Source organism: Dendrobium catenatum, unplaced genomic scaffold (genome assembly GCF_001605985.2).
Source record: "Dendrobium catenatum unplaced genomic scaffold, ASM160598v2 fragScaff_scaffold_1056, whole genome shotgun sequence".
NCBI lineage: Eukaryota > Viridiplantae > Streptophyta > Magnoliopsida > Asparagales > Orchidaceae > Dendrobium > Dendrobium catenatum.
Window position 1 is genome coordinate 4,390,089 of NW_021319518.1, and position 23,261 is coordinate 4,413,349.

At 32.3% G+C, this 23,261-nt stretch overlaps 1 protein-coding gene across 1 annotated transcript in view; it reads left to right on the forward strand.

Annotated features, from left to right (window-relative positions):
• LOC110108780 (non-specific phospholipase C1) overlaps positions 1-17,278 on the forward strand; it is a 24,985-nt gene extending 7,707 nt beyond the window's left edge. The window contains exon 3 of the mRNA XM_020839569.2: positions 16,643-17,278. Within this exon, the coding sequence (XP_020695228.1) occupies positions 16,643-16,965 (323 nt within the window). The 3' untranslated portion in view covers positions 16,966-17,278. The remainder of the gene's footprint in view (positions 1-16,642) is intronic.
• Positions 17,279-23,261: the final 5,983 nt, after the last annotated feature.

Sequence of the window (23,261 nt, forward strand, 5' to 3'; positions counted from 1 at the left end):
AAAAAAAAAAGAAAAAAGAATGATATATGAAAAATAATATGTATCTAAAAAATACCCGGTTATAGGACACAATCTTGGTGTTACGTCTGATGTGGCTTACTAATGTTACACTATCGAATAATATATGTATAAATATGAATAATGTTATATTTTCTTTGATATAAAATTGCCTACTAGATACATAAATATGCATGTCGAACAAGTAATCAAGTGAATAAGTGAGTGTCTATCCAATGAGGAAGTATTTTGCTAGATCGTAATCAAATTAGTATTTTTTATTATATATGTACAATTTAACCTACTGAATAAGAATGAAGGGTTTTGAGTTTCTATCATATTCATAGAATGCAAATAGATAATGTGATACCAATATATAAAATATTTTTTAACTAATCCTCACAAAAAATTAATATATTTCTAATGAGACTCTTAAATATTAATGTGAATCAGATCATATGCATCCTTAAATCTCAGTCAAGCTTGTAGCGGTGCAAAGGAAATTCAATACCTTCTTAAATTTTTAATGTCTCTGAAGAATCTAGTAGGTTTAGCCAATCACAGTGAGTGAGATAATGCCTTGATCTTATTGATGCTGTAGAACCTTATAAGTTAAACATTCTATATTTATATAGTCTAACTTTCCATTCTAATACTCCTATTTATTCTAATATTCCTCCATCAAGGTGGTATATAACACAAAATATTAACCATATATTCTGCCATTTTATGCATTAAATTAAGAACATGGCATATTAAAAATATTCATTATTTCATTAAAAGTATGAGAGTTTATAATAGTACTTACATTATATTTACATCATTAGCCAAAAATGTAGAAATTAGAAAGACACAAATAAATTAAGAAGAAAACTCATTTTTATTTCACTAATACTAGAAAAGATATAAGAGATGAAAGTTCATGAAGGTTGATAAACCATGTAGAACCATCCCAAGGCTAACCAATAGGGAGGGGGGGGGGGGGGGTGGTAAAGGGGGGGGGGGGGGGGGGTGTGGTTGAATTAGTTGTAAACAAAATTTGTAAGATTTTTGAAAACCTTTTTAGATGTTTTAGAAAATTAAAAAACTAATCCAAAAATATATAATTATTTATAAAAATGATTATCATAGGGGATTTTTCAACCAAAAAATTTTAAATGAAGAAAAGAAAAATGCTAGAAAATTAAAGACAACAAAAGAACACAAAATTTTATAGTTGTACAGTCCAAGTTGACCTACATCCACTCCCTGGAGACTCTTTCTCCAGGTATTGCACTAAACAATAGTGACTTTTCTTTTTCCCTCATAGCAAGGTGGAGAAGCCCTTACAAACTCTCTTCTACCAACCTGATAAGGAAGAGAACTTTTGCATTTTACACATTCCAAGTGATGGCAGTGTACCGTCACATCCTTTTTCACCCTTCTGGTGAAAGAAAAAAAGGTTTTCTTTTAAACTCTCCAAGTGTTGGCAGCATTACTTCAATTCATTTTTTACCCTGCTAGTGAAGGCAGAGAATCTTGATCCAATCTTTAAGATCTTCTCTCTAGAGCGACCAAAAAGGTTGGATAGAAACTTGAAGAAGATAAAGAAATCCCCACGTTAGGCAACATTATGAATCCCTCACAACTCCCCTTCGCTACATCTCTCACTCTTCACTCACAAACACGCTCTCAATGGACCCTCTAAAGAGAAATTCAAAGCAAAATATTCCATAGATAGTTCTTAGGATTTTCTATATGGAAAACATATGAAAAACCATCCAAAAACCATTCCAAGATTTGCTCCTATAATATTCTCCTATTATAATGAGAAGAAGCAGCATACACAAAGGATGTACAACATTGCACAATTGAACATTCAATATTACAATGTAAACATTGAGTGAAATCAGCAATAAAATCAATTCTAACAAAAATTTTCCAAAAAATCCAAATTTTACTGGCAATATTATACTTAGCATTATAAAAACCCAAAGATCTAGTAGTTCTTGTTAATTTATCCTCAGAAATAAGAGGTTGAAGTAAAATAAAAATATCATTGTTATGAATGCGACATAAGTTTTTAACCCCAAGTTTAGAAGAGTGGCAACGAACACCCCGCACATTCCAAATAATGGTGTTAAACATAAAAACCACAATTAATGAGAAATATGTGATCGAGTGCTTGTAGGGGATAATAAAATAACATTTCTAGGCTTCCTACCATGTTCACTACGACCCTTAGAAAAACTAAGGTCATTGTCTTCTCTAGCATAGAACTTATCCAAAATGTCTATTTTTGTATCAGCATAAGCATCACAGTTATAAAAATCAGATAAAAGAATAGTTTTATCACTTAGGTTACTGGAACGCCCCTTAGGAAATGGCCGCTCACCATCAACAAAGAACATGCCATCTTATAAAGTAGTTAAAAACCTCTCATTACCTTCAAAAGAGCTGTTACCTTTCTCGGGAAGGGCCAAGGGAAGATTACCATGAGGAGGCACCGCCTCCTCCTCCATCAATAAACAAAACCCTTTCTCGGGTATGGCCAAGGGTTGATTAACCTGAGAAGGCACCGCCTCGTCCTCCATCAAAGTCTCCACAATATCATTTCTTAAATTGGTTCCACTAATAATTTGGGCCATAAGAGAATTCACCAGCAAAGGCAACTCCTCCCCTTGAACAGAAATAACCTGATCATTCTCAACAATAATGTTAGTATTAACGTCAATAATATTATTATCCTCCACCACAAAAACCTAAGTAACATTTTGTAAAAATTCATAAGCAGTTGATGATGATGAAGGGTCAGACACTTTAACTACATCATTAGGAAAAATTTTTCCTTCTCCCACATCACAAATAAGATTCACATTAAGTTCATTACTAGAAGACGAAGGAACAACCTGAATAATAGGCTGATCCACCACGTCCTTAGCTTGGATCGAAATACCATTACCTTCCACCAAATTATCAATAACATTAGCTTTCGTGTTGTACTCCTGCAATTTAGTATGCTTGATAATTTCTTTATCTTTCTTAAGGTGGGGATGTAATTTAAAACATTCACTCAGACCATGACCGTGCATCTGACCCAAGCCAAATCTTATTAGGATACTTTTTAGAGATATCCACCGCAACTAGAACACTAGCCACCGATGGAAGAGAAACTGAAGCCGTAGCTTGATCCGTTTGCAAAGGTCGGCCAAGGATAGAAGCCAGACCAAAAATGATTTGAGAGTTGAAAAAATGTAGCCTAAGGTTAGGAAAAGACACCCAAATAGAAAAAATCAGCAATTCACGATGAATATAAAAATCAAGAGACCATTTAAGAAGACGCATTTGGCAAGACTGAATATAGTAAGAATGCCTAGCGAAAATCTGGTTATAATCCAAATCATTATTTAATTGAATTGCCACATGCCTAGGATTGAGTAAACCAACATGAAAAGAACCAGAAAGCTTAAGATTATAAAAAAAATTTCTTGATAACATCAATATTAAGTTGCTTCAGAACAAACTTACATACAAGGGTAAGAGCAAAAGGAGCTGCAAGTTGAGCTACAATCAAATCATCTAACAGTAATGCAGGACACCCTTTAACGGAAGAATGAACAAATTTTAGGGGAGGGGAAGAACCTCCTTAAAAGATCGAGATTTACCATTTGGGACAAAAGCTACCAAAGGGATAGATGATGATGGGGTCATCACCCCCCCCCCCCCCCCAAAAAAGGCCCCCAGGCCACTAAAATGAGTCTCGAAGGCCAACCAAACCAAACTTCAGAGGAACCAAGAAAGAGACAAACAAGCCTGGAGAGAAAAAAACTTAAATAGAGAAGCCATAAGCTCCCAAAGAAAACACACAAGAACACGAGAAAGGAAAATAGTCGAGCCGAAAAGAAAAAAATAACCCAAGGGAAAGGAAAGAACCATGCACAGGAGAAATGGGGAAGAATATCACCAAAAGAGCAAGAAGATCACCGGCAGACAAGTGCTAAGCCCAAACCCTAGAATCGCCTCAGAATCACCCGAGGGAATGCAGAGAAAGAGATGTTATGCCTATGAACATTAGTTATAAGGTGGTTTCCATGGTTCATTTTAATAGATTGATATTCATTATTGTAAGTGGTTGCTCTTTCTTAGTATGTAGAATGTGTTGTTAGTTAATATTTACTATAATTCAATTTACCTCTCATGGAAAGATTGCAATATGTTTATTCATAATGGTATTAAGGAAAACTCATTGGTCATTACTCCTTAATCAGTAAGTTATTTTCAATCTCTACATTTTTTGGTAAATTTAGTTTGGGTCATTGGGGTGCTAATTAGTCAATTAGACTATTGATGAATCATTGGCGTCCTCCTCCCGATTGGATCAAAATTAACTTTGATTCTTCTTTATTAAATTCTTATAAAGCTGGTATTGGTGGTGTCTTCCATGACCAAAAATGAAGATTTCTTCTCACTTTTGAGTATACTTATATTCATTGGGATGTTTCTCAATTGGAGCTTTAAGCTATTCAATCTCTCATGGATGTTATTAAAGATTAGTGCTAAATTATGAGTGGATTATCTTCTAAGATGAAAAATCTAACATTATCAATTTTCTTCATAATTTAGTGAGGAAGGACCATCAATGGATATAGGATCTTACTTTTCTTAAGGATTTCAACCATGTTATTTTTAATTGTATAGATAGGGATTGTAATAAGTTAGCGGATTTGTGTGCTAACTATGCTCTTTTCTTTAATTTTCTTTGAGATAATATTAGTATGAATAAAGTTTCTCCCTCATTTATTAGTTTATTATAAGAAGAATAATATAATAATGCATTGTAGGTTGTAATAGTTTTTTCATCAATTCAAATGGTTTGCATCTTCAAAATATATATAAAACAAATACAACTACAAAAAAAAAAAATTAAAAGCAACATCATGAAAGAAACTAAATTATCAAAACATATATTAACAACCAAACTAAAACTCCAAGGGATTTTGATCTGGAGGAGGCTCTGGAGGATTGAACTGGGTAAAGTAGTTTTTGATGGTAGCTACTTGAGTGTTAAGAGAATCAAACTGTCCTCTAACCCAACTCATATTCTCATTATATCTATAGTCCTGCTGGTCCAAATAAGTTTCAATATGATCAAATCGTTGATCTATGAGACTCAAGGAGATTGAATCTCTAGATCTAATCTTGGTAAAATTGACACTTAGGTCAAAGAATAGGAGCATATCTAGGTGCTGGAGCAAGTCTTCTTCTTCATGAAATTGATTTCTCTCATCCCCTTGATCATGGTGGGAAATAATGCAAAATGAAGCATCAATAAAATAGATAGGCAAATTATTTGGGGATCAGAACAAATAAGATTATATTTTTTTCTCAATCCTAAGACCACATTCTTCTTCCTTCTAGTGATAAGGAGACTAATATCTATAAGGTTATTGATGTAGTATAGAATCAATTGGGCTTCATGAAATGGAATTTTTGACATTATGTAGTATATTATGATACTAAGTAAAGGAGTGATATTGATTATATCACTAGTTTTATCAATAATGGAGGTTCTTAAAATATGTTAGATGATTCTGCATTTTGATTTAAAGTATGATTAAGGGGTAAATATTGGATTTAAGGTGCACACCTAAGAGTTTGATTTACATTAAAACAATCAAAATCATTTCATGAAATCATAGAGTGTGCCCATTCCCATTCTATTCTAAGATGTAAAAATGTGCCTAAATCCTCTTTAGTGATTTCTACTCAGTGGTGAAAGAGATGTGTGAACATTATGGTGTTATTCCCTCTCATTTTCATATTTGCATAAAATAATAAACAAAAGTTTTAGAGTGAAATGCGTAGATCAATATGAGACTAAAATAAAAGCGAGTGGAGTTAAAAAGAGAAATAGTTGAAAACTTGATGTCTTCTTGAATAAGAAGAAGGGATGGAGTAATTTTTCTTCAACAAATTGATCGTAGGCTTGTTCATTCTATCCTAAAAGAAAGTTATCATCTTGTTCAATATAAGATAAACTTCCTTTAGAGTGATGTGCTCATTTGCTACTGCATGCTATTTGAAGAGGATTGAAATCAAGAGAATCTGAATGTGAAAGAGTTTGTGAACGAATTTAAAGAACAACTTCTAATTTATAGAAATCAGACAATTTTGTATAATACAAAATTGGGTTCTTACGTATGATTTTGAACTTCGTACATTATGAATAGAATATTTTACATACGAATATTAACCGTTAGGAATAATTATTGTAGTGAAACAACATTCTGTAAAATTACCTTCTCAATGATTCATTTCAAATAACCCACCCTTTACCAAAACTGATCGTGCATACAAACATGTGTATTTCTGGGATGATTTATCAATAATCATCATACCTACCGATTGAATTCATCTACATGCAAACTTACAAGTGGATGGTATAGATGAATAAGTGTTCATCTGGGATGATTATCAAAAAGTATCCAGCGTAAACCCTAACTAAATTCATTTTGAAGTGTTTTGCTCGTGTTTGTACAGATAATGAGGTGTTCATACTGTATGATTACCCTAAAAATTAGAAAAAAAAATTATTTTTTAAACTCAAAAAGGATATCATGAAAAATCTATAGAATTCCTATAATATAAAAGTGGTTCGCACAATACGAATGAAAATAGAATTTCGGATTTGCACTTGATGATCAAAATGCTTTTTTAAAATAAATCAAATAAGACCCATTAAAGAGGACCCATTAAGCATGATAAACCAAAAGCATGAAACAAAATACAGTCATAAACACAAGAAGAAAAGTATACACAATTGTATTTTGCCGACGTACAATTTTTCAAGTATGAATATTGATAACACTCAAACTAGTTCTTAAGGTACTAAAAGTTTTAAAACTTAGTGGTTTTATGAAAATATCTGGAAGTTGATTTTCAGTAGCTACAAGATGTAGCTCAATTTCTCCTTTGATGATATGGTCCATAATGAAGTGATACCCTATATCTATATGCTTAGTCCTAAAGTGTTAGATTGAATTATTTGAAATACAAATGATGCTTACATTATCACTGAAGTTTTAAATAGTGCCAATTGAAATACCTAAATCCATATGTTGTTATTTTAACTAAAAAACCTATGTGGAGTTTCCAATGAATTGACGAGTTCCATAGTAATTTTTTATCAACCTAAAATCCAACAAAATTTGAATCAGAATATTCAATAATTTTGAAAGAAGTGTTGTGCCTAGGATACAAAATCCCAAAGTTTTATGTTCCTAAAAGATATCTAAGAATTCTATTAATAACAAATAAATGGAATTATTTTGGATTAGATTGAAATCTTCCATAAAGATAAACACTGAATAAGTTATCTGATCTGTTAGCAGTGAAATAAAGTAATGATCCAATGATCCCTCTAAATTTCTTTTGAACAATATATTTTTTTTTAGAGTTCTTACCTATATGAACTTAGCAATTCATAGGAATTCTTATTAGTTTAGCTTTATCCATTTCATACTTCTTATGGATGTCCTTAATGCATTTTGACTAACTTTGAAAGGTGTCCTCCTCTTTCTACATTATGCTAAAAAAATAAGAAAGTAACTCAAGTCTCTCATCAAACCCAATTCAAATTCATTACTCATTATTTTTGAAAAGTCATCACAATGATTTTTATTAGAGGATCAAAATAAGCTATCATTAATATAAATTTGAATAATTAGAATGTCATCTCCTACTCTTTTCATAAAGATAGTGTTGTTCACACTCCCTTTAAAAAAAGAATTTTTCTAGTAGGAATATTCTTTTCCTTTCATACCATGCCCTAGATGCTTATTTTAGTCTATACAATACCATTTTTAATTTAAACATATAATTAGAAAATTATGATTTTTTAAAATCTAGAGGTTGCATAACATGTACATCCTCTTTTATCAATTCATTAAAAAAGGCACCTTTAATATCCATTTGAAATAATTTAAATCCTTCAAATAGGAAAAGGATAGAAGAACCCTTGTTACTTCAAGTATAGCTATAGGGTCAAATGTCTCTTTAAAATCAATTCCTTCTATTTGATTGTACCCCAAGGCCACTAATCTTGCCTTATTTCTAACCACTACACCTGAATCATTCATCTTATTTTTGAAAACCTATTTAGTTCCAATAACACTTTCATTTTTAGGTCCTTCCAACTCCAAAACATCATTTCTAGTAAATTGATTAAACTCTTCTTGCATAGCTAAAATCCTAAATTCATTAGAAAGTGCTTGATTCTATTAGTAGTTTCAATCATTAACAGAAATGTTGAGTGATTCTCTTCTTTGCTAAGTCCATGCCTAGTTCTAACACTTTACTCAGGTCTCATAAAATTAGTTCTTTAGGATGACCGTTAGAATATTTCCATTCTCTAGGCAATCTATTTTATGTTCCAACCCTTTCTTTAAGATTTGCATTTTTAATTCATAAGATAATTTCTTCAACATCTTCTTCTTCTTCCAACCTAGACCCTCCAGAAATATTAGATTCATTAGAAATTACCTGAGTGTTCTCCACTACTACTAAAGTCCTTTTGCTAAAAACTCTATAGGATTTTCTAACACCTGAATATCCTAGAAATATTCCCTCACAAATTTAGGATCAATTTTTCCTAAAAGAGTTTTGTTATTATTATGAATGAACACTTTACATCCAAAGACATGTAGATGTGACAGATTGGGTGTCCTACCCTTATGAAGTTCATAGGGTATCTTATTAAACATAGATCAAATTTTCATCCTATTCTGAACATAACATGTTGTTTTAACTATTTCAGCCCAAAAATATTTAGGTAGAGAATATTCAACCAACATGCCTCTAACAGCTTCTACCAAAGTTCTATTCTTTCTTTCAATAACCCCATTCCAATGAGGGATTCTTGAGCTAAAAGAATTTTATGTATCCCTTGCTCTTTACAAAAAACATCAAATTTTTTATTTTTAAATTGTCCACCATGGTCACTATGAATTACAAGATTGTCATAATGTAGCTTCATCTGAATCCAAGTAGAAAAATTTATAAACTCATAAAATGATTCACTTGTATGTGATAAGAATCTAATCAAAGTGAACCTAGAATAATTATCAATAATCACATACCCAAAAACTTTCCCTGTTAGACTTACAATTTTAATATATCCAAAGAGATCCATATAAAGGACTTCTAAGGGTATACTATTAATAAGATCTTTAATTGAATGAAAGGGTGACTTGACTTGTTTTCCTAATTGATATGCATCTCATAGGTGATCCTTAGTGAAGTCTAATTTTGGTATACCTCTAACCAATTCCTTTTGGATAATCTTCTTAAGTTTTTTCATGCTTACATGATAAAGTTTTCTATGTCATAACCAAGATTCATCAACAATAGTTTTTAGATAAAAGCATTAGAACATTTAACATAATTTAAATCAAGCATGTAAATATTATTAACCCTATCTCCATGTAACACAACAACTCCATTTTTGCTTATAATGCAGCTTGTAGGAAAAACTTTTATGTTAAAACCCTTATAAAAACCTAAATAATACTTAGCAAGATATGTTTTGAGCCTTCTACCAATAAAACATTTTCAATAACAAATTTCTTTATGTTATGAATCGTACGAGAACCTACCACTCTACTAGTGGTGTTATCTCCAAGTGTCAATTTGCCTCCAGTCCAAGCTTCCAGTTATATAAATTCATTTGCATCTCAAGTCATATATTTTGAACATTCACTGTTTAAGTACCAAATTCTGTCATGAGGGTTTATATGAAAGTGTTTCTACAAAATTATTATATATTATACTTGGGAACCCAAATAAATTTGGGCTCTCCTCTTGACAGTGATAATCCAGATGAATGTTTCATATGCTATGATTGAACCATCTTAGGTCTCTTCACTAAATGTATTCTATTATAAATTATGTAGGTGTGGAAAATGGGCCCCAACATGTTGCACGAATAACATTTAAAACTAGGAAAATGATTTACCAATTATTGTAAGGTATAATATCTTTTCCTAGGTTTTTAAACGTCTATGCTTTTGTTTGGGATTGCAAAATTATTCAAATGTGGGAGATGAATTATTTTCCCTAAAAGCTATTAACTTTATTTGAAGATAATATGTTTGTACTTTCCAAAATTGAATTTTAAATCTTAAAATCAAGTTCCCTTCAATCAGATTCATACATTAATTCTTTAAAACAATTTTCAATATAATATGTTTTCAATAGTTTATGCATCTTATTCAAATCATTAAATTAATCCAGGAAAGACATATGATTGCTATCTATGTATTAATAAGCATTCCTAGGATTTCATGCTCTTTTTATAAATTCAAATACCCGATACTATGGTTAGCATGCAATTTTTTAAGTTTCCTATATGAATTATGAATCATCTCATAAACATCAAATAATTCAACATAGGATAGGACACATGCCTTCTCTTAATTTGAATGATCATGTTTATCTATCATTAAGTATAAATTTGTAACCCCCTCTTCGACTTCTATTTCTGAAGAGTCTGAAACTAAGTCAGCCCAAAAGCTCTTTGAATTAGTTTATTATCCTTTTTAACTTTCATTTTCTCCTCAACATTCTCTTTTTTAGGATTAGCATTGAGATTTGGGCACAAAGTCTTTATATTTCCAAGCTTTCTGCATTCATAAAGAATGTCTTCACTAAAAACTTTTGGATTTTTATTGAACTTATCTTTGTTCCAATACTAACAATGTTGTTTCTTTATCTTAAGAAAACTTTTGAATTTCTTAGTCATAAGTGAAATATCTTCTTCATCCTCAGGAATTGATTGATCACAATCTAAATCACCAACTTTCAAAGTTATATTTCTCACTTTCCTTTTTTAACATGCATCAATCTATCTTTGATTCACTCATTTCTCATAAACAATAAGTGACCCAAGAAGATTGTTAATTGAATATACATTTAGATCTTTAGACTCAGTTACAGAAATTATCTTTGAATTATAAGTAGTAGGTAAACAATATAAAATTTTATTAACTTTTTTTGAATTTGTAATTTTTCTACATAAAGCATGCAATGAGGTAACAATATGAGTAAACCTTGTTTACATATAAAAAATTACTCATTTGGTTTCATGTTAAATAGTTCATAGTCTAGTAATAAAATATTCAACCTAGATTATTTTACCTCATTTATTCTTTCACAAGTTATGCAAAGTCTTTTCGATTTTGGCTTGGCTTTTGTTCCTTTGTGCCTTTCGTTTGAGTTTTTCTTGCATTTTTCCTTTGAGAGATGATGAATTCGTCGTCATCTATCCCCCCCAAATGGGTCTTCTCGTTCATTTAAGGATGTGGTTTTGGGATCTGCCTCATCCGCTACTAAGCTTCATTTTGTGCATTCATCTCTTAAAGGATGTCTAGTGCTTTTATTTGATGTCACTGTTGTGTCACAACTAGCTGCTTTGCTTTCCCTAACCCTTGTTGGTAAATTTTTGCTGTGACACTCGAATCTGGACATGATTCAAAAAATTTTCATGAGCTTGAAATTAACCGGAGCTTTTCATGTCAGTTTGTTAGATCTAAGACATATTGCAATTTAGTTAATGAATGATATTGATTATAGTTGTATTTTTGCTCAGAGTTCTTACTATACATAAGGGTGTCAAATGAATCTCCTCAACTGGACGCCTAACTTTGATGTTATGGAAGAATCACCCATAGCTCCAATTTGGCTTTCATTTCTTAATTTGAGATTGCATTTCCTCAACTCACAAATTCTTTGTGGCCTTGCTTCAATCTTTGGAAGAACATTACAAACTTATCAAGCTATTGCTTCTATAACTCGCCCATCCATAACTAGGTTTCTTGTGGAACTTGATGTTTCGAAGAAGCACCCGGGTGAGTTGTGGTTAGGTTCTGAGCTTAATGGGTATTTTCAAAAACTTGAGTTTAAGAATTTACCAATTTTTTGTTTGTATTGTAGAATGCATGGACCAGGTTTTAAAGAACGTTTTAGGATGCATCCCCATCTTCAAAAAGAAAAATCTATTTCCAAACAATCTCAACCTAAGGATGATAATGAAATTTTGCAATCTTTATAGATGGAAGGAATTAAAGCTATGTCTGATGATGAGCCATTGAATGTGGTTGATATTTTTGGAAATCCTTAAATTGACCCGGCCCCTTTATCGAATATGGCCATTTTTGAGAATCTTCTAATCGGTCAGCCTAAACTTACTACTACATTGCCTCCGTCAAATAGTGGTGTTGATATTTTGGTTAATATTGGGTTAAATGATTCTTATTCTCTAAATAACACTACTTTTGCTTTACATATTATAAATTGTGATTTGAATACTAATAAATCTATTAATGTTGATGAAGTTAGCTGCTCTATTATCAATCAGGAAGATCTTGCTGTTAATGGCCAAGCTAATATTAACTATAATGTGGGCCCTAGTGAAAAGGTTTTAGTGGAAATAGAAAATGCTGATATTTCCTTATCTAATATGGTGATTGATTGTGAAGAAGTTTTGGAGGAAGGTGAGCTTCCTCATTTGGGTAAGGGCAAGGATATTGACTGTAAGTCCCCTTCTTCCTCCCATTTTGATTCTGATTCTTTTACTGATAATGAGGATTTACAATTTTCTGCGAAATGTTTTGCGAAAGATGACAGTGATTTAAGCTTTGTGAAAGCTCAAGGTAAACGTGGTAGAAAAGTAAAAAACCTTGTTTTCTAATTTATTAGAAATACTAGTTGACAGTCTAATCATTAAGTTGTATTTTATATTTAAATCCATTATTTGGAATGTTAGGGGTATTGTGTTTCATCTCATTTGTGGGTTAAAAATCTTCTCCGTATTCATGATATTTCTATTTTATTTTTACTTGAACCACTTGTTAATGTCTCTAATTTATCTACTACTACTAGATTTCTTGGTTTTAATAATGCTACATCTTATTGTGCTAATAAGATTTAGGTTTTTTGGAAATATCAAGTTAAAATTAATGTTCTTGGTAATTTCATTCAAGTTTTGCATTGTAATATTAAAGTTTCTAAGGTTAAGTGTTGTGCTTCTTTCATTTACGGCTTCCTCTCGTGGTAATAGACAAATTCTTTGGGAGCAATTAACTGAATTTCATAACATGTGTCGTAGCACATGGTTGGTTGGAGGTGATATTAATACCATATCTAATCCCTCTGAGCAGTCTTGGGGTTGTACTCCCAATTTTCATTATATGGATGATTTTAATAATATGATTAGGGATTGTAATCTCATTGACATTGGTTTTTTTGGTAACCAGTTCACTTGGAATAGAGGTTGGTTATTTCGCACCGGCCCACCAGGGGCCGGTTCTCGCCACTTACAGGCGGAGAAATCGCCCGCCTGGGCGTTCGGCCGAAGGAGAGGGAGGAGGCGGGTGGGCCCAAGGGGCCCACCAAATGTAAGTGGGAGTTTGTTTTGTTTGCCCTAGGGGTAATTAGGGTATTTTGGGGGTTTCATGTGAGGGTTAAAGGGGAGTTAGGTTTGGTTGGAGAGGGATCTTGTTTTGGTGGCTGTTTTAGCTTTCTTCTTCTCTAGGGCTTGGGAGAAAGCTTCTCTTCTCGAATTAAGAGCATTGTATCCGTGGAAACTTGTAAGTCTTTTGATATTCAAGTTATTGAAGTGTTTATGAGTGTTTTCATCCAAGAAATTTTGCATTTTTCCACCGTTTTTGGGCTGTTTTTCCTGGATTTTGAAAATTACAAACTAAGCTCCATCACAACCTTGGCAGTTGCATCTTTCCCTGGTTTTCAGCAAAATGCTTCTATTGGATTTTTTTTTTAAGAGAATTGAATGCTTGGCCGTTTCCGTAGAGATCAAGGGCAAGCCACTCGATCACATTATTGGTGGTTTCTTTTATTATTTTTATCCATCCTTGATTAGGGCATAAATTTATCAGTTTTCCTAACCATTTCCCAAAGTTCGAATGTAGTCCATCTCTTCATCATCTTGAACTATTCTACCTGCAAAACATGAACTATTTTAATAGCAAAATATATGATAGAATAGAAGTTAATCAACTAAATAACTCATATGATCACAAAATGAAATGCCTTTAAGATGAAGGAATGAAGGAAAGGATTGGAAATACACCAAGGCTTCTACTTTGGTCTTCTTTGATCCCACCTATAAGTTAGATGTCTAATTCTCACTTTTGGGTCCTCTTCCTAGTTTTTTTGGTTCTGTATGGCTGTTAAAATCAACCATGCCTATACTTCTTTGAATAGCTACTTTGGTCTTCTCTGCCATTAACTTAATTGCATCACAGTTGTCGTCAGATCTTTAATTGCATCACGGATTCCTCATTGGATATTGTTTTTTTTTTTCAAATTTCTTTTCTCAGTTCAACCTTGAGGGTAAGGTTGAAGAAATGGGTAATGTTAGGGATATAGTAGTTATATAGATGTTTTGGGTTATGTTAGTGGGTAGTAGGTAGTTAATTATGCCCTAGTGAGTCTCTGTTTTATATTATTATTCCTCTTTAGGGAGAATTGGGCAGGAAGAATGAATGAAATGAGCTATGGCTCCTCTTTTCCCCCAATGAATTTCTAGAGTTTTGGACATCCTCAAATAATCAAATTGCCCTTTTTCTTTTTTCCCGATCTACTTTTGGAGTTTTAGGCAAGCTCGAAGTTGTCTAATTATCTCAATTTTCATTTTGTTATTAGGTCTATAGCACTCATTGACACCTCTATGTTGGAGTATGTTTTATATTTTACTCTTCAAGTAATTTGTATTGTTACTTTGTACACTTTTCTTGGGCAAACACTTTTCAATTGTCAATAAACTGCCGAAGATACGGCATTCCACAAGTTTTTTTATGTGGGGAGATAATTGTTGGATCGCTGTAAGAATCGGACTAGTAAAAAGGAAATCCCAATCCAGAGAACAAAGATAAACACCAAGCTACAAAAGCTTCAAAGATAATGATATTTCATCAATCATCTCTTCTTACTACAATAATTTGTCTATTTATAAGCTACTAAGAATATTCTAAAAATCATAAGTAACAAACTATGATAAACTATTCCTAAGGAGTATTCTACTCAGATGTTCCTACATCATTTTTGTTATTTAAAGACATGATGAACCCTATTTTAAGCATGAACTCAAATGCATTATCAACCCATTAATTGAGCTCGAACTTACACTAGACCAAGTTGATCTCCAACTTGGAGTTAAACACATCTTTTTACATCAATCAAATTTGATTCATGTTGATGTAGAACAGATATGGAGGGAGGGGGTCATTTGAAATTTGAATTTCAAACTAAATGAAAAAGGGAGGGAAGAGGTACTTAATTAATTTCTTAAATAGAGTTTCATTTTTTTGGGAAGGAATTAATTAAAATAGGAGAGAAATTGGGGGCCTTAATGGAGAAGCATTAATCAAGTAGAGAGATGATATAGAAGAGAGGGGGTGGCGGGTAGAGAGAGAAGAGAGTTTAGGGAAATAGAATTAAAGTGAGCCTTGATTGGAAACCGAAATTGAAGAAGATTAATTGAAATCAAATCCAATAAAAAATTTAATTTGACCTAATTTAAACAACTTTCCTAATTTAATTAATTTAAATCAAATCCAAATTTAGGAAACAAATTCAAATTCAAATTAATTTGAATCTTGAATTCAAATTCGTTACTAAATTAAGATGTATACAATAGGGAGGCTTTGAATGCAAGATGAAATTATGGGAGGCTTTCTAATTAAGGATTATCAAAGAGGAAAGTATTTGAAACTCAAAAGGAGAATTGATTTCAAATAAAGACACTTTCCAAATTGATATGAGCTATTTTAGGAAGGTAATTATGGGAGGTTTGAATTTTGAAATTCAAAATTCATGGAGGGAATTTGGAGGGGGGAGGAAGATGGTCGGTTAGGCTTAGGAGGGGGATGGAAAATTTCGGTGGGAAAGAAGAGAGGGTTGTGGGAAGAAGCCGACGAGTTTGGGTGGAGGGGATGAAGCCGGCGAGATTGGAGAGAGGATGGAGATGACGATTAGAAAAAAAAAATTAAAAAAAATTGCGAGTCTCGGAGTTTTCCAAAGACTGACGGGTATTGCGTTACCCTTCACCAAGGGACTTCAACCACGAGCCCAGACACATCCTGCGGCTGGTGAGTATTTCATTACCCTTACATAGGGACTTCCACTCTCCTAAGAACTCCCATCGCTCTCAAGAACAAAGTGTATGAATAATTTTTTTATTAATCCATCATCGTCTAATACAAGAGCAAGGGCCTTTATATATAGGCTTTATAAAAAAATAAAAGACAACTTTGCCCTTTGGGCTTACATAGGAGAAGACCCTTAAGTAAGGGTAAAAATGGAAAGTGCATAATTTAAATAAAAATTACAATTAATAAACTAAGATAAAATGGAGGGATCTCGGCCGTCGATCTTCGTCTCTTCCTTTGATTAACGTCCACCGTCGGATGTCCGCATCACATGTTCAACTCAAGTTCAACTTAACTCGATTACATTCCTGTCAGTAACAACCCCATTAACAGCAGCCAATATTTGCCATTATGTGTGCGCACACAATAGCTTCTCTGAGGCCATTTTTTCTACCTTCTTATAAACACAATGTTCTGACAACCTCTTTCCACTGCAAATGCAGAAAAACTACCAGAAGTCACAAGATCTCTAAGGCCCCATGGTCCTAAGGAAGATTCATCTCTGTCCGAATTTCAAGAGGAGCTGATCCAACTCGCCTCTCAACTCAATGGAGACCATGTTCTTAGCGCATACCCACACATCGGCAAGGATATGACCGTTGGTCAAGCGAACCTCTATGCCGAGGATGCAGTTGCGAGGTTCTTGGAAGCTGGAAAGGCTGCACTGAGGGCCGGGGCGAATGAATCTGCCATTGTCACTATGAGGCCTGCTCTCACTAGCAGGTCTGCTGCTGGAGACTCCAACCCTGCTGTTCAGACTATTTGAACATGAATGCCACTCCCTGCAGAAACTGTGAAATCCACTTTGAATTCTTGCGGGGAAGTCATGTTGATTGTTGCTGTTGGGTAATATTACTCCCCTGAATATACTAACTATTATGATATATGATAGCGCTTTACTTTGGATATTTGTATAGGAAAACTGCCTTCAATCTCTATTAAGCCATTTTATATCAGTTTGTAATGATTTGGAAGCACTTTATGTTCCATCTGTCCTTGGATTAGACAGGAAGGCCATATCATTTGTATGTGTAATATAGCCAAGGCTTATTTTCTGTCATATATTGCAATTTCTCTTATATGAGCCGTTGGGCTGTGGGTTTAGCTAAAAGCATCAGGTTTGCTGGGATGGGGATCTGGTCGAACTCAGCTAGTCAACTATCAAGATAAATTTGACTCAGATAAAACTTGAATTGAGCTAAAGCCTGGATCTGATAAGAAAATATGTGTAACAGCCCAAAATTGGGTTGATATCAAATTAAGGTTTTGTTTGGGACGGCTTTCTTTCTGCTTCTTAAACAGCTTTTTAATAAAAAATTAAATTTTTTGTATTATAAAGTTGTTTTAAGAAGCAGAAAAAAGTCGTCTCAAACGAAGCCTAAATAATTTTTTGCTCATTATGAGTAGGTGGATTGGATGCATGCTTTAGGCTTTAGGCTCAACTTTCTCCATGTTATTTTTTTGCGCCACTGCTTCTCTTGCTTAGTTGAGAGCTCAATGTAACTATGTGGCTCATATCAACTAGTAATTTGAATATTTATTGAGTATGTCTTATAATTAAAAATTACTCTATCTGAGAACTTTAATTTTGATTTGTTATGCGAATAAAATTATGTGGGTATATTAATAGGAGTGATTTGTCTCGTTTTGAATTTTTAAATTTGCTCAATGAGAAAACAAAGATGTAAAAGTCATGGCAATTCTTCTCAGGCTTTATTTGGGATAATTTTCTTATTATTTTTACTTTAGATGAGATTGGGATAGTTGACATATGAACTAGTATTATGGCGACCACTAATTATACTTTGTTAATCCTGAACAAGTTCTTATCGAAATGATTAAGATGATCTAGTTTTCTCGAGTTTGGGTTAGTTTATTAAACTTGGGCTAGGTTTATCTTGAATATATATTGAGTTATCATTCAATTTAATAGGCCCATCCCAACAAGGTGTAACTTAGTTTAACCTTAATTGACTAATTTTAGGCAAGTTGATTAGCCATTCATCAAGTTTGTATTAGGGTTTAATTACTAAATTTAACTTAACAAAGGCTTTTGACTAACATGTAGGGATTAAAATCCCTCTAATATCTTAATATTTATGTGTGTTCATGATGATGATTTTGGAGGAAAATTAAATAGTTTAGAAAGTACTAGCTATAAACTTTTTTCCTTATTAGAAGACCTTATATTCTTAGTTGAAGGCATATACATGCACAACATCCCATGATTAATCACCTCACTTAATTATTGGAGAGAGAATTTATTTGATTTGAGTGTAGGAGATTGATATGATGTGGTTAATTAATATTGGTAACATTATTGCTTATAGTATTTAATAATGGATTCCATTATTATATAAGAGGCTTTATTGGGGATTTCAATTTGTAGGTGTCATAGTGCTTCTTGATTTTATCATATTCTTAAGCATTTAACCATTGATGTTGTACCATGGTATAATTTAGAGTAGAATTTATATTTAGTCAATTTGAAAGTTTAAACTTCGATAATATTACCTAAATTTATGAATAATATTACTTAAATTTATAGGTATCGAGGTCTGAGATGTATAATTTATCACATTTTATAGTCCATGGAAAATATCTTCTTATCATACAAACCTAAGAATTAAGAAATTACATTAATTCAACCCCAATTTATAGGTTTTTTCATGACTTTTTTAGTGTTCTATTAGTCTCTAATGCCTATTAAATAATCAAAGGTGCCTTGGAATGCCTGACTTACATTACTTAATGAACTATAATTGATCAAAGTAGCATGAGTCCTTGGTATAATAACTAGTTTGATTGGATCCATGGAAGATTTCCTTGTATTTTTAAGACAATTATTAGGCAATAAATTGTGCCAACACTATTTCTAGTAAATAAATGATTGAATTTGGGAGAATATATTTTACTTTTAAAGTTATTGGATTGTGCACCTCAAAATAAACTTCAAAAGTAAGTAACTCATTTTTTTCTTAATTTAAAAAAAAAATGATGTTTCTTATAATTTATTTTTAAAATCAATTCCCTTTTTAACTTTTTTTCCTTGAGATTTTCGGCCTTCTTTTAAATTTTTTAAAAAAGTTTAAGTAATCTTTAAGATATTTTATTTAGAATTTTATAATAAAAGAAAGCTAAGGTTTTATTTCAAACTTTTAACTTTGATATGATACATGCTTGACACCACTTATTTGGTGACCTTGGACAAATTTAGGTTATCTAATATCTCCAAGATAAAACATTTACTTGTAAAGACCCTCACATGTATCATAAATAAGATGGTTCATAAGTCCAATTGGGATATTTCTTCTCTTATGTATCTTATAAAGTCAAATCATATATTGATGTTGCTATTTAGGTGCTCTTGCATAATAATAATATGAGTGCATGGGTTGTCGGCCATAATTTGATTTCTTTTGTCAGTATATATATGGTACAATTATATCACATAACGCACACTTAAAATAGAGGGCTACTTGATTATTGAAAATATAGTTTCACATTATTTTTTGAACATCTATAGTTTATTATGTCTAAATGGAGGAGCAAAGGAGCCTTATTAAACCTTGCTTATAAGTTGAGCTTTTGATGCTAGTGATGAGTTCATATAAGTCCTCATTAGCTAAATTGCTTATGTTCATGTTATTCAATTTTTTTTTTCTATTTTACATGCTCTAAGTATATTATTCCTTTTTTTGTTTATCACACACACACACACTGTGTGTGTAGGTCAAGCATGCAAGGTTCATACTGTTGGTCATATCTCTATGAGAAAGCAAGAAATATACCCGTACTAGTTAGAGACTACAAAATAATAAAGAAAGTGACTAATATGAAATGCACAACCTATTATTTAGACAAAAAAACATGTTTAGAGGCTACATTACACATTCTTCGTAGTGTAGTACCTTTCCTAAGGGATACCAAATATTTCAATTGAAGTCCATTTTCTTAATCCCTCATGTTGTCTTTTATAAAGAATGGTTAAGGATTTGGATTGTGACTTTAATGATGCATGAATGATGGCCCACAATGATTTTTTAGCCCTTTATTGCACACTAAATTTTTTTTAGTCCTAGAGCCTTAACATGTAATAAATGAATATGCATTGTTATAAATATGACCTAATTGATGATGCACGTATACTTGCATTATGATGCAACACTAGTGAATGAATTGTTATGGAAAATATTTTCAAGAGACAATAAGCTTACTACCCCTTTTAGTTATCCTTATTGAACTTGGGCTAACTGGACCATTACAACCATGGGATCTTCCCCTCACAATGTGCGCTCAAGTATAGGCGTGCAATAAGCAGATCTAATATATTTTGATTGAGTCAAATTAAAATAGATGAATATAAGGCTTGGCCTGTCACACCCCAATTTGACCTACCCCTTAACAATCAATCTGAAGTATAACAGAGAAGGAAAATCTAAACCTGTTCCTTTATACCAACACCCATTCCGAGCTACCACTTTTAGAATGGAGTGAGTAAAAGAAATCTATTTAGACTCTCCTAACTTGCCAACCTATCTAATTCCATAATTAATAATTGGAAGCAAATAATGTCCCTTAATGAACATCAATTATAATTGAAGTAAATAAAAAGCTATATTAAAACTTTTAAAATTCCTTCACATACCCAAAAATCTGTACATCTAGCATTCAGATCTCGTTTTAGATCTCTTTGCACACCCAAAACATATTTACACCAAAAGAAAGGTCACCTCTTTTTTATTGTCCCAAGGGCTCCTTCCCCTTTCATGCAGTACAACCACTGCTAATGAGCTTGACTCAATGAAATACACAAGCAATTTATAAGAAATGATAATAAATAAATAAGAAATGCTTAACAATGCTAACATAGTTAAAACACATATTGAAATGTCATATTGAGTCTAAAAGTGTTTAGCTTAACAATATTATTCATCTTACCAAAACTGTTTAACGTTCTTAAACAAGTCATATGATGGTTATAAGCATTTGCACCTTTTCAGCGTTCCAATTCAATGTTAGGTCTAACTTCCCAACTTTTTAGAATTGAAGTTGTTCTCTCATTCAGGGTTGAGTCATATTTCTCAACTTCTAGAATTAAGAGTGTAGGCTTACCGCATCAAGTCTTTCACCTTTACTTGTGCGGGCCTATCCCCCATATATAAATTATTTCACTTTTCATATAGTTATCTTTTTTAGCTCTAATGACATATGCTTTTGATGACATAGTTGCGCTTTAGCTGCTCTTTAGTTACCCTTTATGTGCCCTTTAACTGCCATTTAGTTGCCCTTTAGGCGCTATTTAGTTGCCTTTTAGGTGCCCTTTAGCTGCTCTTTAGTTTCCCTTTAGCTGCCCTTTAGGTGCCTTTTGCTGCCCTTTAGTTGCCCTTTAGGTGCCCTTTTTCTCATTCATTTATTTATGAATATTTACCCTTTTAGACTTACGAAATTATTAACATTGATAAAGATTACTCTATACATAAACAATTTCATACATATTCGACCATGTTCATACAGAGTAACTAAAATAAATGTGGTTATAAACATAATCAAGATGAAGTGCAATAATAAAATATTTACTAATTCTTATAATCTTGGTTGGGTATCTCACCTCGCTAGGAATTTGTTATCCTAGACTTTGTCTTTCTTTCCTCTTGTAAACAATCTCAATTAAGTTTCTCTTCATTCAATAGTAATCCTTTTCTTTCTTTTTCTATGTCCAGCAATCTACCACAATGAACTCAACTACCACCAACTGATTTTAGCAAACATTATTAAATTTCATCATTTTTAACCATAGATTTTAGCAAAAGTTCATTTTAGTAACTATAGATTGTTTTACCTAGACTTTATCCTCCCAACTGAGCCTTCACGAATCATCTAGCACCCGCTTACAACAGCTTAGCAAACTCCAGATAAACTTATATGTGGTAAAAAAAAAAATTGGGAATGAAAAGTGAACTAAAACCTATCTTATATCTCAGTGCTCTTTCCACTCAGTCCACCAAACTCACCCTTAGCCGTCAGATTGCAGCATGTCAAAAATCAATCCCTTGCATGCTCAGATTAGTGGAATAGCTACAGTAGAATATATATATATTAAATAAATGGCATGCTACATTATTATCCACTATCAAGTTAATTGTTAACTAACTAAATTGATTAATCTATTAACTTAATTTACATCTATATAAACTTATAATAAAATAAGTTAATATTCATAGGAAGTTAATGCTTACATTATTTTGATCATTTTGAGAGCATTACATGGCTCTTGCCTAAGATATCTCCTTGATCAATTCAAATTTGAGCTTTTTTTTAACTATAACAACTATTTAAACTATATGTAAAATTTAGGAACAAAGCAGAGCGAAATAAAGTCATCATAAGCAGTGTAGACCTCAAAATGTGATAACTTAGAGTCTATTAGAGATAACTTATTATTTCTTGTCGGCAAGTTCTATGAAGTCTTTAAAAAATTATAGAATTATTATATTTTCTTATGACATCTAAATTTAATCAAAGTGTTTGATACCTCTTTCATAGGTGCTCAAATTAGATCAATGTCGGGAGGAATTATTCTGTGCGGACATCAGATTATTCGGAGGTGAATTAGAGCGTGCCATGTCAATGGGTACATAACGAATACATAATCGTACTCATCAAAGAAGTGATGTGACGTGTTCTATTTTTTTGGGAAACGTGCTCTAATTCCCCTTAGGGAACACATATTCAATAAAATCTTGGGGGTTTTACACACATACCACTTTATTTTATGCTATTTACATATCTAACACCTAAAATATTAATATTACATGACTACCACCCATAGAACAAATTTAGGTGCATGGAATGAAATATTAAAGTTTATAGGATTGTATGAATGATATAAATGAATTATAGGAGTGATATATTTGATATTTAATTTATATATGGGTGATAGTCATGTAATATTAATATTTTGGATGTTAGATATGTAAAGAGCATAAAATAAAATGATATGTATATAAATTTCCCTAAAATTTTTCCATTTGGAATGATGAAACTTTATTCTTTGTCATT